General features: G+C 32.4%; 1 protein-coding gene across 2 annotated transcripts; it reads right to left on the reverse strand.

The window, feature by feature from the left end:
- Nucleotides 1–6,309: 6,309 nt before the first annotated feature.
- Nucleotides 6,310–10,889, reverse strand: LOC145066153 (glycosyltransferase BC10-like). 2 transcript variants are annotated; one of them, XM_079013351.1, is made up of 12 exons: nt 10,573–10,889; nt 10,237–10,393; nt 9,199–9,712; nt 8,818–8,916; nt 8,620–8,720; nt 8,458–8,529; nt 8,269–8,359; nt 8,013–8,093; nt 7,852–7,914; nt 7,640–7,762; nt 6,962–7,000; nt 6,310–6,859 (listed from the first exon to the last, which is right to left on the reverse strand). In XM_079013351.1, the coding sequence occupies exons 3-12, from the start codon at nt 9,580–9,582 to the stop codon at nt 6,680–6,682; spliced, it is 1,233 nt and encodes a 410-aa protein (XP_078869477.1). In that variant the 5' UTR covers nt 9,583–9,712; nt 10,237–10,393; nt 10,573–10,889; the 3' UTR covers nt 6,310–6,679. The 2 variants fall into 2 exon arrangements, with proteins under 2 accessions (XP_078869477.1, XP_078869476.1); XM_079013350.1 differs by lacking the exon at nt 10,237–10,393.
- Between the last annotated feature and the right edge of the window lie 4,431 nt (nt 10,890–15,320).

Below are 15,320 nucleotides of genomic sequence, written 5' to 3' on the forward strand. Positions count from 1 at the left end.
TTGCATGAAAAACAAGCACCCATCTCACATCTGATGTCTGTGCTCAACTTGTTCTACAACACTTTGAAACTACGACCAGAATCTTGTTTAACCTGGATCTCGAGTGCCACGCTTTTGGTCTCTCTCTAGAATGAACTTTCACAATGATTTATTGTCTTAAAAAATGTGTATATATAATAATAAAAACTCTAAAGTTATAGATGGGAATAGTTAGCTTTTAAATGTGAAAGAAGGGAATAGTAGCGATGGAAGGATAGGAATTGGCCAACAACCATGATTAGACAGATTAAGGGTTTCGATATTTTTTCAAAGAAAAATTAATCATTTAAAGGATGATAAAAGGAAAATCACTATTAATTTTTTTAATATTTTATTCTTTTATTTAAGAAGAAAAATCAAACAAAAATTTGTTTATAAAAAACATAAATTATCAAAAATAATGATTTTTTTTTGGGTTTATCAATTTCATTGTTGATTTAATTTCATTAAAGTCTCTTTAAAGTCTTATTATGTTATATTTTTTTCCAGCTTATCATTTTCATTGCAATAGATAAACAAATGACTTATAAACAACAAGTTATTGATTAAATTTAAAAAAATAAAAAATAAAAAATAAAAAACTATACATTTTAGCGGCGACAAAAGTTGTCGGTAAAGACCATAAATGTCGTTGGTAAAGGCAATAGTGGCGACATGTTGGTATTGTTCTGTCGTTATTGCTCAAGATATCACCGATAATACTTTTGTCGTTGGTAATATCCTATGTCGCTACTAATAACCTTATCGCCAGTCATTCCTTTTGTCGTTGATAATAGTATCATCGGTAATAACAAATTTTTTATTTTTTTTAAATCAACGGTTTTGAGTGCAAAAATATCGATACGTAACGATATTAAATACAGAAAAAAAATTACATAATGATATCCGATTAGGTACCAAATAGTTTTATAATTTCATACCAAAATAAACAACTAAAGTGTTATAATTCCAACAAGTACCAATGTGTCATAACAAATCTAACTTACATAACACAAACTAATTATTCAGTGAACCATCATCTATGTTCCCCTCGTTTTCTCATTGCTTAAAGATTTTACAACTACATGATAAATAACTATAAACTAATAAGTTAAACTATCAAATATAAACAAAAACTAACAAAGTACATTGTTATTTCTTGCACTTAAATACAAGAAATATCAAAAGAACGATGTTATGTCTTGCAATTGGGATAAAAACACAATTACCAAATCAACATGCATTTATTGATACCAAAATACATTACTATTTTTAAACTAGGAAAAAAAACCAAAATATATTATTACTTCTTGCACTTAAAACATAAACACAATTACCAAATCAACATGTATTTATTGTTCATTATATAAATATGAGAATTTAAAATTAAATAATTTCTTTTTTTGTGCTAATGAATAATAATGAGTCATAAATAACATCCTTTTAGAAATGTTTTTAAAGCATACAATATTAAACGTGAAATATAATTTTAAAAAATATTAAGTTTGGTGCATGATTGTTCTTTTTTGAACAATAATCAAATACATGAGAAAAAGTAGTTTCTTGGTTTTTTCCGAGATATATAAATTTGTAAGAGAACATTTAAAGTCATTAATTATGACAAAATAATGAAATAAATAATAAGAAAGGCCCAGCGGATTTAAGTATTTGTTGACTTATTGAATGCAATACAATACATCAAAATCAAATTAACCGAACCATCGGTCTACCCAATAATGCAACTAAATTTAGAAATTTGCTTATATATATTCTTCATTTTAATAATTCAAAAATAATATATTTTATTAAAATGTTAAATATTAACGTATTTACTGTCGAAAGGTATAAAATACTTGTTAGAATTAAAGATGCTGATAAACATGCACACGTTAATAAAGATGTTAAACAACAATTAAGTACAAAAAGATTTAGCGTCACTTGATTAGAGTAATCAAGCTACGCCCACAAGTAAAAATGAGATATATTTTATCGATAATCAATGATACACTGCATTAGGGATACAATTATATAAAGATTTATTTATAATAAACTTTTGACCTAGAAGGTGTTTGGATGAATATTTTTTAGCTTATTGTGGTGGGAATAAACACTTTTTTAAAATGTGTTTGGATTAGACTATTGTCGTATGAATAAGCAATAAGTAATAAGCATTTCAAATGTTTGACAAACAAAACAGTTTATATGAGTAAAATGACCAATAAGCAATAAGCATCCCCCCCCCCCCCCTTTCTGCTTATTAAAATCAGCTTATTTAGCTTATTCCTACCGCAATAAGTTGATTTTTAAAGACTCCTATCCAAACACTTAAATTTGCTTATTACAGTGGAATTAAGAAATAAGCAATAAACAACCTACTTTTTCCTTATCCAAACAACCCCCCCCCCCTAATTTATTTCGACATACACTCATGAGCCTATGACATCACCAACATAAGTTGGCCCATGGTGGAAGACTTGGTCCTCAAGTTACTAGGCCAATCCAAAGTTCCGAGTCCTAGAATGCTTCTTACTAGTAAAGACCAAAACATGATATACATCGAAGACGAATTTCAAGTGATGAGATCTATAGTCTGTAGTTGTGCTTTGATGCTCAAATTCACTGCCAAGTCCTCAATTATGTTTCTTAACTTTGTTTGAAGCTCTACTTCCTGGTTGTGCTTCTAATCTCATTCACAACCTCACCCACGAAGCGTTGCTCAGAAGCAACACTCAACAAACTTCCCTAACGGCTTCTCTCTACAGCTTAAGCTTTTCGTCAGCAACTTCCCCTGAAGTCTTAGATTTTGTTATATGAACTGTTCCAAGAGCCACTCTTTTGTAAAGGAAGATCCGACTCCGTAGGTCAATAATATTTTCAAAACTCTTAATGATATAAATGATATATTTATCGATATAAAACTTGGTTAATGAGTTGTAAATCTAAAACATATATAATGTCATGATTATTCAATGTTAGGAGTTGAATTTAATATCGTTCGAAGCATATTTGTTTACATCATCTCAAGATATGTGCTTAGACCTACAGATTAAATTAGGTTGAATATATATTTATTAATGGTTCTTTTGTAAAAGTGTATATGCAAGTGCATGAAAACTAAAAGGAGTACCTATGTGAGTGTGGATATTGTCGTTTCGGAAGCTTTAGCTTGAATTTTATCCTCTCATGAATGGATAAGACACAAGAGTTGTAATAGTGTCGAAGTATAAATATTATAACTTTGTGTATAATATCTTAGTTAATCAAATGAATTGATGGGTTCAATTTCAATCTTTGGGACACCATGGTTCCTTTGTTTTAAATGTGTATTATACTAATATGAAAATTCGATATTCAAGATTTTTCATTTAAGCATGAGTTTGGTTTTATTTTTGTAATATTTAGGTTAATCAAGGATTACACTAAAATGAGAGAGGAATGTTGGTAATGTAAGTGTCACGAAACCATTTGGTATAATCAAGATTAATTCGAGACAAGATGTGTTCAACTTTTGCTATAATGTGGGTTTAGAAGGGCGGAATGTGCACTCAGATAAACTTAAATAATCTCGAGAACGCGAGGTCAACGGGAACCGCCCTTGCGAGGTGCAAGATAGCACCCCTTCCCGAAACTAGATTTGTATGCAACAGATATGTATGTTCGGTAGTTCTCCACAAAACAACCAACACAACGTTTTTTCGCTCCAAATTCTTAACCTAAAATAGCTACTATTTTCTTTATGTATTCAAGATTTTGATCGTTGCAATTGTATAAATAATATTCTTTTAAAGTTACTCTGCAAATCAAACAAATGTATTTTGTGTTTGAATTTTGGATTTTGCCTGAAATCCATATTATATTTCAGTATTTCTATCTTTGGTTTCCAAATTTTAGAAAGTGTTTCGGTCCTTAAATGACAAGGTTATTGATATTATGTCCCTAATTTTCTAACAGTATGTTACTACATCATTCAACGATTGAAACCTACAAACAATGTTTATCATTCTAAAAAAATAGTTTAAAATACAATCATACAAGATAAAGGCCGGTTTCAATAGCAAAATAATTACGATACAATAATTTTGGCAACATTGGATCCTTTTTATAAAGGAAGATGCTACGAAATTAGTTATATTTTATTTTTAGATAGAATCAAATCTATTTTTTTATTAGATAAATATCACTCAAAAAATCAACCAATAAAAATAACATGTGAAAGTAAAATATACAAAGAAAAAAAATCCCAACCATATGTCGTATCGGATGGCCGGCTCTTTTGCAGACTTGTTTTTTATTTTTATTCTTTTAACTAATTATTTTTTATTTGATTTGTTTTTGGTTAGATAAAATAATATTTTTTTGGAAACGACGATATATTTGATAAAAAACCACACGAATAATGATAAAAGAACCACACAATTAGCAAGTAGCTTGGCTAAACCGGCAATTAACAAAGTGTTTCAAAAGATACAATAAACACAAACGGTTAGATAAAGTAATCAATATTCATAGTTTACATATGAAGAGATTCTAAGGGTAATTAGTAAACTCAAAGTCAAAGTAGCAAATAGAGATGAAGACTTAGGTCAACTTATTGTCTTCTCATATGGGTGTTGCTATTAAGACACCCTTCAGACACCCTATAGATATCTTTATCAAAAGTCAACCAATAAGTAACTATTTTTAATCATCTTTTTCAAAAAAACAATGTAATTTTAACCAATAAAAATACCTTAAAAATTATATAGGGTGTCTAAATGATAAAATGGGGTGTCCATTTAGCCAACCTCTTCTCATATAAGTTGATTTGCGGAAAGCAATATAGATAAGGATAAATATATCACTTTCAACATTATTAGGGTTTCCATTTTTTTACGAGAAAGTGAAGTCAATTCTAAAAAGTTTTTTACCTCATAAATCTTGTGGTTAAAAAATCATTAGTTACTAATAACGTTAAAAAAAATACATTTCGGACTAACATTCCGAATTTCAAACTGAAATTTCTGATTAAAAAACACCAGAATTTCAAAAACAAGTCTGAAATCCGATGAATAATTTCTGGAATTTCAAGAAAAAAAAATTTACTGAAAAATGATGACATTAAATACTTCAAAATGAACATTTCGAACGTAAGGGGACATTTCTTTCAAAACAATGGAAAAAAGCCAAAAAAATAATAATAATAACTTCAAATTTTGAAAACCAAATCCGGAATGGAGCATTCTTTGAGAAAAAAAAAACTTCGGAATATAAACAGTAGTCTGAAATGATGCATTCGGGAGAAAATGGTTATTTTTCAAACACTGGAAAAAAAAACAAAAAAAAAAAAAACTTTTATTTTCTTTGAAAAACTCACTTATATAGGTTAAGATTAGGGATGAGCTTTAGACTCATTGGAATCGGAACCGGACTGGATTTAGTAATAAGGCTCTGTTTCCGGTTCTCCACTTTTAGAAAAATCGGTCCCAGTTCGATTCTACAAAACCCAGTTAAAAAAACCGAAACTGAACTGGAATCTGTCTCGCTTTTTAAAATGCAAATAACTCACTTATATGAAGTCGAAATTACTTGATTTTTTCCAGCATGTAATTTGTTGTTTATACTTTATTTTAGACTGTACTAATACATATTTTGAGTAGATATTGAATCAATTACATGTATCGGAAGACAGCATATCAATGTTGTGTATTTTTTGTTTCAACACTTATATACTTTTTTTTTAGAATTTATCCCGCTTTTTAAATGCGTATAACTCATTTATATAAAATCTAAGTTTCTTGATTCTATGGTTGAAACTTGGTTATTTGAATTTTATTAAACTTAGTTTTTCAATTTGTGGTGGTTGAAAATGTAACGCTATTATTGGCTCCATTTTGAAAATGCATTGTTATTCTTGGTTCCTTTTTAAAGTGCATTGGCTATTATTGGTTCCATTTTGATATTGCATTGTTATGGTTCCAAAACCGGTTTTGTTAAATTCCTTAATTTCGCATTAATTTATGTACCCTTTTTAACTTTATAGAGTCTATTGTGAGAAATTGCAACATAATTTGTTGTTTACCGAGATTGGAAAAGTACTTCATTTTTCTTAGAATTTTTTACATTTAAATCAATATCGATTTTCATTTATAATAGTATTTAGTTGTGAAAGCACAAGTGACGTGACAGTGAGCAAGAAGAGAGAAATCAATTTCATTAAATACATTATTATTTTTAATATATGTTTTTTAATCATCCACGTCATCTGTCATGTAAAGGAGGAAAGCGAAACAACCAAAAATCAGTACAATAATATTGCTCTAAATTCAAAAACTATCACTGAAATACGCAAAATGATACAAAATATCACCCAAAATGAAGGGTAAAAACTAAAATTTCCCAAAGGAAAAGGATTAATAACATGAAACATCTTTTTTCTCCCATACCTTTCTTCTTCACAATTTTTACTGAAATGTGTTGGTTGACTATTAACTCAAAAATCTCAAATGTTTCCCAAATATACCCTCCCTTCAACCCAGAAAGAATCCAAGTTTAGAGTGAATATTCTCATTTGATGGGTCCTTACGAATCTTTGTGTAGATAATAAGCTTTACAACAATGTGAAAAGTGGTTGGACAAATCCAAACCAAACCAAAGAATCAGAACGAGAATCAAGAATCAAGAATCAAGAATCTCTCTCTCCTGTTTTTGATGATGATGATGATGATGATGATAATGATGATGATGTGTAGTTTGAGAAAAGATCTATCATGGTTTCTAGAGTCTCTGCTGAGAATTTTCTTGCAAATAAGTAACATGGCCGATTCATCCCGTTCCATAGGCATGGCATGATCATGGTTTCCTTCTGCATATGCATCAATTAAAGGGATGTATGTGATTAGGTTCTATGATTAAAGAATCACCATATGACTATGAGGGGTAAAAAAGTAATTTCAAAGGTACGTACCCTTTCTTCGCTTGTAACATGAACACTTTCAGTGATGGACTGCAAAAATAATAATATAAGTTTTATCCAAAAAAATTGGTTGGTATTTTATGAAGGAATGGAATCCAAATGAAGCATAATTTGTCATGTGTTTGATTGACAGAAGAAAGAAAGGAATTCAATAATAACTTTTGTTTAGGGAGAAATTTTAAATAACAAAAAAAAAACATTATGTTTTAGATAGTTTTACAGTTTAACCACTAATACTTTATTTTTTTTCCAATCAAAACCCATAAAAGTTTCAGACATTTTTCCAAACTACTCGTCATATCAAATTTCACTTTGTTACATCATATCAGTAATTTTCCAAATTAACCATTTTGACCTCTTATAAATGTCTAATCTGGAAAAAGTTTTAGACTTATATGGTTTGATTGAAAAAAAAAAAGTACAAGTGGTTAAGCAGCAAAATTACACAAAATATAATGGCTTTTCTGTAATTTCCATTTTACCATTATTTAAAACATTTTGTTATTTCATTACCCTTTATCTAAGAATGGTGAAACTCAGTAGAAATTTTTTGAAGGATTCAAACAGAACTGAAATACTGAATTCCATCCATTTGGGAACCAAACAAGCAATACATAGAATGGAATCACGAATTCCAATTCCATCAAAATTGTAATTTGTGGAACATACCGTAAGATTTTTTAGGAGCTGTTCAGAAACATCCTTCTCCCCATAAGATTTTGGATGCCATTTTCCTTCTGACCAATCAACATGTGTCACTGACCAATTTGAAATTCCATTTGGATCATGCATCTGAACATTAAAAAAAAATCATAAATTTTATAAAACCCATGAACAGAAGGTCAACGAGGGGTAAAAATGGAATTTGTAAATGTTCTCACATGGAAAAAGGTTGGCAAGTAGTGTTCATCAGAATAGCAATTCCGTTGTCCATCCATGCCAGGCTGTAATGTAAAAGAAAAACATAAATGAAGCAGATTAAATAAATAATAATCTTGAAAAATTTTCAAACCTAAGTATAAAAAATTAAAAATACACCCACCCTGCAATAATCTCTGAACTTTGCATAATAAAGATAATCAGCCATGATTATAACTGCATGTTGTCTCTTCATTGTAAACCACTGCACAAAATTTAACATTAAAAAAAATTATAAAAAGAAAATTAATCTTCCTACCCGTTTTTTAATGATTTTATCAATTTGAAATATATTATAGCACAATGTTTTTTTAGTCTTGTAATGCATGACACATGGAGCCTTATAGATCTAGAAACACATTTAAAGATTTATAAAATACCTGAGCACCCTTTCTAAAGAATTTCTTCTCAACTTCAGGTAACATATGTTCAGAGTACCTTCCACTTCCATGTGGGCCAGGGTCCTCAAAGCTGGAAAGAATATAAAATAATGTTATTAAGAATTAATGTTTTTTTAAAGAATGAGTTTACTATAATTTCTAATGTAAATTTAAAAGTGTTGTGGATACCTGTCAATGAAGCTGATATTTGTGTACATGAGATAATTGTACACATAGTCAAAATCACGCAGTGGTACACAACTGAAATATAACAAAAAGAAAAAGAAAATATCAATAACAAAAATCAAAAACCAAGAAAAATGAGGGAGAGATTGTGTTGTGACTTGTGACCTATCAGAAAGTAAAACAAAGTGTTGATTATCAGGATCCTTCAATGCATTTGCTAAAAGTCGTTTTTCTGCATCAACCATTGAAATTTTCCCCCAATCTACCTGTCCAAGACATTAATATGATAATTAAGTTCATGTTTCAATCACTATCAAATAAAAAGTATAAATAAAAATAAAAGTAAAAAATAAAAAAACAAACCGAGCCACTGCGAATTTCTTTATTGATGAAATAACGACTGGTGTGAACTGGTTTTTCTTTGGATGCGTGAACATGGATTGAAAATCTACCTTCATGACCCTACATACATTTAAAAAAAAAAGGTGTCACTAGATGACATATATGCATATGATGACCAAATGTTATATGTTATAACTAATGTTTAAAAAATATTTGAGAAAATGACATCACACATGGGGAAAACAAACAACACCTTAGTGTTAGTTTTGACGGATGGAATTGAACGAGTTATTACATTCCATTCCTTACCCAATTCCATTCCTTTCCCCAATTCCATTCCTAGCAAATATGATCTTAGAATTCAAAACGGGAAAAGAATTTTAAATGTATTACATTACATACCTGAAAAAACCTGTCCCACAACTTCTCAAAAGGCAATGATCCAGGGCTCAAGAACATAAAAGCAATCTTGGGATTTTTGGAATGAATTGGAGGGGCATTCAAAATGCTACTAATTACCACACGAGAAGCTATCTCATCATCACTAAATTCTCTTATAGGAGGAGGAAGCCAACTAGAAAACGTCTCACAACCAGAAGAAGAGAAGATATAACAGGCACTAGAAGTTTGAGGTGGATAAATATAAGCAACAACTAAAAACATGCAAACCAATGAAATCAATACAAGTATCCATGTTGGCTTTTTTAATTGGTGACCACGATGACGTGGCGGAGGCAAGATCTGCATGTCTTTCATGCCTAAACGCCACGCCTTTGCTAACTTCATTTAGATTCTATGCATCACACGATTATGTCCACAAGATTATTTGACCCTTTTTGACAATGGTCAATAAGCTCAAAGATTCTAAAGAAAAAAGCCCACCAAATCACTTCAAGATCAAGATTCACATATCAACCTGAAAACAAGAAAATTAGCATTGTCAGATCTGTCGATCTTGAAAACTACATCACAACAAATTTGAGATTCGAACAACAACAATACAAAGATCCCAATAGAGGAAAGCAGATACTAGCAATAAAGCAAAGTATAGACAATGACATATACTACTTACAATACTCATATACTAAATCTTTAGAATGGATCTTTAAAAATTGCTTCTAAATTATTGATCATTGATCTTGGAAAGCACGAATCAGATTGAACAAACAAATTCAGACTGTTTTAGAGTATTGTATTGTTAAATTTGTGTTAGCTCAATTGGGTATTTGGATATACACACTTTTAACATATCATCCCTTTGAAGCATAAGGTTCAAGAAGATACTTGAAGCAACAGGAATCTATAAAACGACAATTGGAGGATTAAAGATAAATGGATACAAAAGAAGATGAAGTGGATCAAAGGGGTAGATGCCTTCGCAACCTAAAAAAGCAAAGCTTATAGAAGGTACAAACTATAAAAGATGGAAGTCAGACCCACCCTTTCTAAGTCAACGAGACCAAATCCAACTCCCAACACAGACATGCGTACATAAACACGAAACATTCATGTCTTCGAATCCCTAATTCCCACACGCAATATACATGTGTTTGTTTGCACACACACATATATGTATATATATAATCCAACGTAACACCTGGGTTGAAACATTGAGCGATAACCCAGAAAAAAAGATCAAATCTTTATTCGAATTTGAAACCTCATTGACCAATGACTATTCAAACGTTTCAAGATGAAATCTAACTAAAATAAATCGGAATTAAAACTCCCAAGAAATTGGGGATTATTCAAAAATCACGTTAAACTAAAAGATACCTGATTCACGCGATATTTTATCTGAATCGACTGTTTCTTTCAAAGTAATCTTCAATGAGAAAAGATCGCTCAATGGGCTCTAAGATCTGAAAACAAGTCGAAGGAAGAGGGATATCTGTAATTTCGCAAGATGGGTGTGCGTATATATATAATTGGATCAACTTGTGGAATGGGGGGTAAGTCGATTCGTCCCTCTTCTCTCTCTGTCGATATAAAATGTATCTGTATGATTGCTGCTGCGTGTTTTAATAGAGAGTCCAAGCACAATAATATTTCAGCCGGCGATTTTTGGGACAATGGGTTTGGGTCATGTTTGTTCTCTACAACTTGAGATAAATAATTAACAAGTAAAAAAGATTAATCACCCTTCGGAATTTTGACCAATTGCATTCTATTATGGGTTGCTAAGTCAGATACATGACTTGTCAATATTCAAGATTCAACGCTTATTCCTTTCCAATTATGTGATTTAATATTGCTTCATGCATTCAATTTATAAGTTTCGCAATTTGAAAGAAAATTTCTTAGGGGATGTCAACGTTGAAAGAGTCCCGAGTTTTGTGTTTTTTAAAGTTATATATTTAGGGTCTTTGTGATGTTGGAAAATATAGCCTTTGGATTATCTTGTAATATTTAAAGTAAATTACATGAATAATCATTGTGGTTTTGAACGGGGTTTTTCAAAAAAAAAAAAAAAAAAAAAACTATATTTATATTTTTTTCGTTTTAAACCAAAAATTATTTTTATTGCCAAAAAAACGCAAAGTTTTTCGATTCCTTGTTATTTCATCTTGTAATTGAGTGTGTAGGTTACCAACCAGTAACACCAGTAACACGTCAATCATGCATTCTTTATCACACTAACTTGTTCATTCCTAACTTTCATCACCTACTTTACCTCCATTATCACCTCCTTAGAGCTTTCATCAACATCATCCACCATCGACGCTTCTTTCGTGTCTCATCGTCTTTCACCTAATTTCCATCTCTCCACCGTGCCTGAAGCCATTGTGGTGGTTAGGTTTTCCATAGAATCAACATTTCTTAAAATTAGTGTTTATCTCTTAATGGATTTCTCTTCCTCAACAGACAACTTTATCTCCTCTACCATCTCAGCTTGATCGTCGATGAGTTATATTATGCTATGTATCCCTTCCGATTCCACATGTACCTTAAGAGTGATATCATGAGCTTAGATGTCGTCGTCAAGCTCACATACATCGAACCCCATGGCTTCAACTCTCTGATTGTGCCTCTTGGATGACGTTATACGGGTTGCCCAATCTCAATTGTCATCTAAACTTGGTTGTTATTAATCTTGTCGGGACTCTGTTTAACCATATGTTTCAGCTTCATATTGTGAGTAGGATCTGCAACTTCAAGCTCCATCAATGTCAGAATTGGATTATTATTAAACTCGGTGTTCTCTTCATTTGGTATTTCTAATTGAGCCTAATTGGATTTCTCATGGTCGTTATTAAGCTCTTCACCGGAAATCTATTCATGGTCGTCAATATCTAATCTCACAGCTTCATCATTGGTTCCTTATTGATCTTTTACATGATCTACTACAAGTGATATGACATTATTTAACTATATATATTATATCATTTTTCTTAATATATTTGAGTAAAAATCTTATATTTTAAGATATATGATACTTAATATGCGTCAAAAATGTTCAATTACAGTTAAAATCAGAGTTGAGATGCAAAAGAAAGTGAACAGGTGTAACACTGTAAATTTTTAAATAAAATTTTCATTTTTAAAATCACATAAACTCAATATCACATTTCCCAAAAACCACAAAGTGTATAAGTTGTCAAAACACAAGTCAAAAATGTTTGATAAAATCCCAAAATCCTCAAAATCATTATCTCTAACTGGTGTGTACAATCAAGTTGGCGTCTGTAACGCCCGTATTTCAAGGCTAAGCATTGATGCGATGATGTAATAGTCTAGGTCAATCGTTGTAACCTAGTTTAAAGTAATAAAGATGAATTACTTGAATATTATGTGAATTATGTGATTATATGATTGTTTGTAAAGATATAATAAAAATAAGCGACAAAAACAAAATATTAGATGAACCCAATATCTATGAAGAAATTTGTAGTGTCGTGACAAGGATTCCGGAGATATAAAGAATGCCGAAATCTGAGTTATAACGAAGAAGTTATGACCCGTCGAAGTTTCGCAACAAAACCGGCACGACACTGCGTGACGTAAATAGTGAATTTACAATAGAATACTTTTTAGCCTTAGTAATTCAAATGAAAGTTGTAGTATACATTAAACCGAGAGTGTGCATAAAAAGAACGCCCAAATCTGACTTTGTATGAGGAAGTTATGATTTTTCTAAGATTTGACATAGCAATGCACAACCCGAAATTCGAATTTTAGATCGATCGGTTTTTGGCCAATGCAACCTAAATGAGAATTGAAGATCTCATCAATAGGAGCTCAACAATAAAAAAGACAGACGGAAACAAAGTCTGTATGTGGAAGTTATAAATTTTACGCAGTCATTTAACAGTATAATCTTTTCATACTGTTAAATTTAAAATTGATCGAGAATTAGCCGACGAATTCAAAAGGAAAGTTGTAGATCTTGTCTTTACCTACGCATGGATATAAAGAACATCAAAAACGGAGTTCGTATGAGAAAGTTATGAATTTTTAAAGATTTGATGTTTTACCTGCTTTCGGGGCCACGTGTCAGCACCAGACTTCGCCTTGGAGCCTACGCAAGGCTCACGACGTGAGCACCCTTTTTCACGATGTGAATCGTCCTAGACAACCTATAAATAGAGGCATAAATCACCCCTAAAACTCACACATTTCATACCTTTTCTCTCCCATTACCACCAAAACCTCTCTTCCATTCCCTACTACTTCTTAAGTGCTAGTAGCGAGTTCCGGAGCACCCGAAAGCTCCAAGAAAAAGAGTTTTTCGGTTTGAAACTCTGCCCGTGCAGAGCCTGGTTTTCAAGCAAACCTCCCCATTTTATCAAAGAAATTTATTTTAAGAAGCGATGTGTTGTCCGAATCACCCCCTTATCAGGTGAGTGTATAGTCATTTTCATCTTACACATAGATATGAAGTATTTTATATAAATTACGTGTTATGTGTATGTATATTATCTGTTTACTTGATATCTATGTTGGATGAAAGATCTGAACCTCTTTCTTTTCAGATCTAAACTTTTTCCTTCAGATCTAACGTTTTTCCTTCAGATCTAAAGTTTTTCCTTCAGATCTAAACTTTTTCTTCTAGATCTGAACTTTTTCCTTTAGATCTAGACTTTCTCACTTCGGATCTAAACTTTTCAGATCTAACCCTTATATATGAATAATTTAAACTTGAGATCTATGATGTATGAAAGATTTAAACTTCGTTTTCATATCTGGACCGCATATGTATTTTATATCTACAAATATGTTGGATAAAACATGGGTAGATGAAATAGTGAGTGTGTAATGAAATAAAATGATGAGAAGTCTCGATGTTTACGATGATCTAGTCATCTAGCGGAGTATAGATGACAACCACGGACTATTCTAGGTAGTCCAGTGGAACGCCAGCAGACTCGCAACCTGTAGGTGTTTTTGAACTAAGTGTTCACCAAATGTACTCCATCCTCCCATATATTCCTTATTTGATATATATTGCTGAGGAATCCCCTAAGTAGTGTTGTCGCCCCGAAGAAAAAATCCTTAGGCTAGGTCCCTTAGAATAGATGCTTTAGGGACGTAAAGTGAGGATAACGGGAACAGGTAATCAGGTTTGTAACATCCCGAGTTCAGAAGTGCAAGTTCAGGGTTCAAAGTGTAAATGTGAAAGGGCAACTCGGCGAGTCCATGGGTGGACTCGGCGAGTAGGGTCGTGATTCTGGTCGCGTGTGAAGTGGCCAACTCGGCGAGTCGGCAGCTGGACTCGGCGAGTTGGTGCTGTGTGGAGAAAACCCTAATTTCGGAGGATGAGCCCTATTTAAAGGACATTATACCCTCTCTCCAGCCTCTTTACCCTCTCTTGAAGTCCAGAAACCCTAGAATCGTGTATAACCTCCATAATCCTCCTTTGGATCATTTATGAGGTAACAATCTATTACCTTGAGTTTCCTTCTTCTTGATTTGTTCTTAGTTGCTATTTTGGGGATTATGGCTTGAGTGAATTCAATTGCAAGTTTAAAAGCTAGATATGAAGTTGAAACTTCAGATCCAAGCTGGTAATGATCCTATTTGTTGTAAAGGTGCTGCCTAAGAATGGTTGATGAAGCCCTTTTGTCCCAAACCTAAACCCTAGAGTGTAAAATGCTTAGATCTACTTGGATTCACGTAAAGTTTGCCACTTTACGTGATGGATGGCTTGTGTAAGAGTAGATCTACGGATTTGATACCCTGCATGGCTTGGAAAGCCTCTGTATGGGTTATGAGCTAGTGGCACTCGGCGAGTCACATGGGTGTACTCGGCGAGTTGCATGAAGGTGGGCAGAAACTCGACGAGTTGGAAGAACAACTCGGCGAGTTGGTTGAAGATAGCCTTGGACTCAGCGAGTCTGGTCGTGAGGTCCTAACCTTCTTCTGGTTGAGCCGTGAATCGGTGAGTCAAGGGAGGACTCGGTGAGTTGAGTGCGAGGGGACTCAGAGTTGTTGGACTCGAGGTGACTCGGCGAGTTGAGTCGCGGATTGGGGAAGTTCTGAGCATGGGGACTCGGCGAGTCATCGGGTTGACTCGACGAGTAGAG

The sequence above is a fragment of the Lactuca serriola genome, chromosome 8 (assembly GCF_051521515.1).
Source record: "Lactuca serriola cultivar US96UC23 chromosome 8, Lser_US96UC23_V15, whole genome shotgun sequence".
NCBI lineage: Eukaryota > Viridiplantae > Streptophyta > Magnoliopsida > Asterales > Asteraceae > Lactuca > Lactuca serriola.

What these genes read in the sequence shown, in the direction of transcription:
- LOC145066153 (XM_079013350.1), bottom strand. Translation starts at nt 9,582, where the DNA reads ATGAAGTTAGCAAAGGCGTGGCGTTTAGGCATGAAAGACATGCAGATC. An exon ending in AGTTCAGAGATTATTGCAGG is followed by an intron (nt 7,915 to 8,012) that starts GTGGGTGTATTT and finishes TTTACATTACAG; the next exon opens with CCTGGCATGGATGGACAACG. An exon ending in ATGTTACAAGCGAAGAAAGG is followed by an intron (nt 6,860 to 6,961) that starts GTACGTACCTTT and finishes ATGCATATGCAG; the next exon opens with AAGGAAACCATGATCATGCC.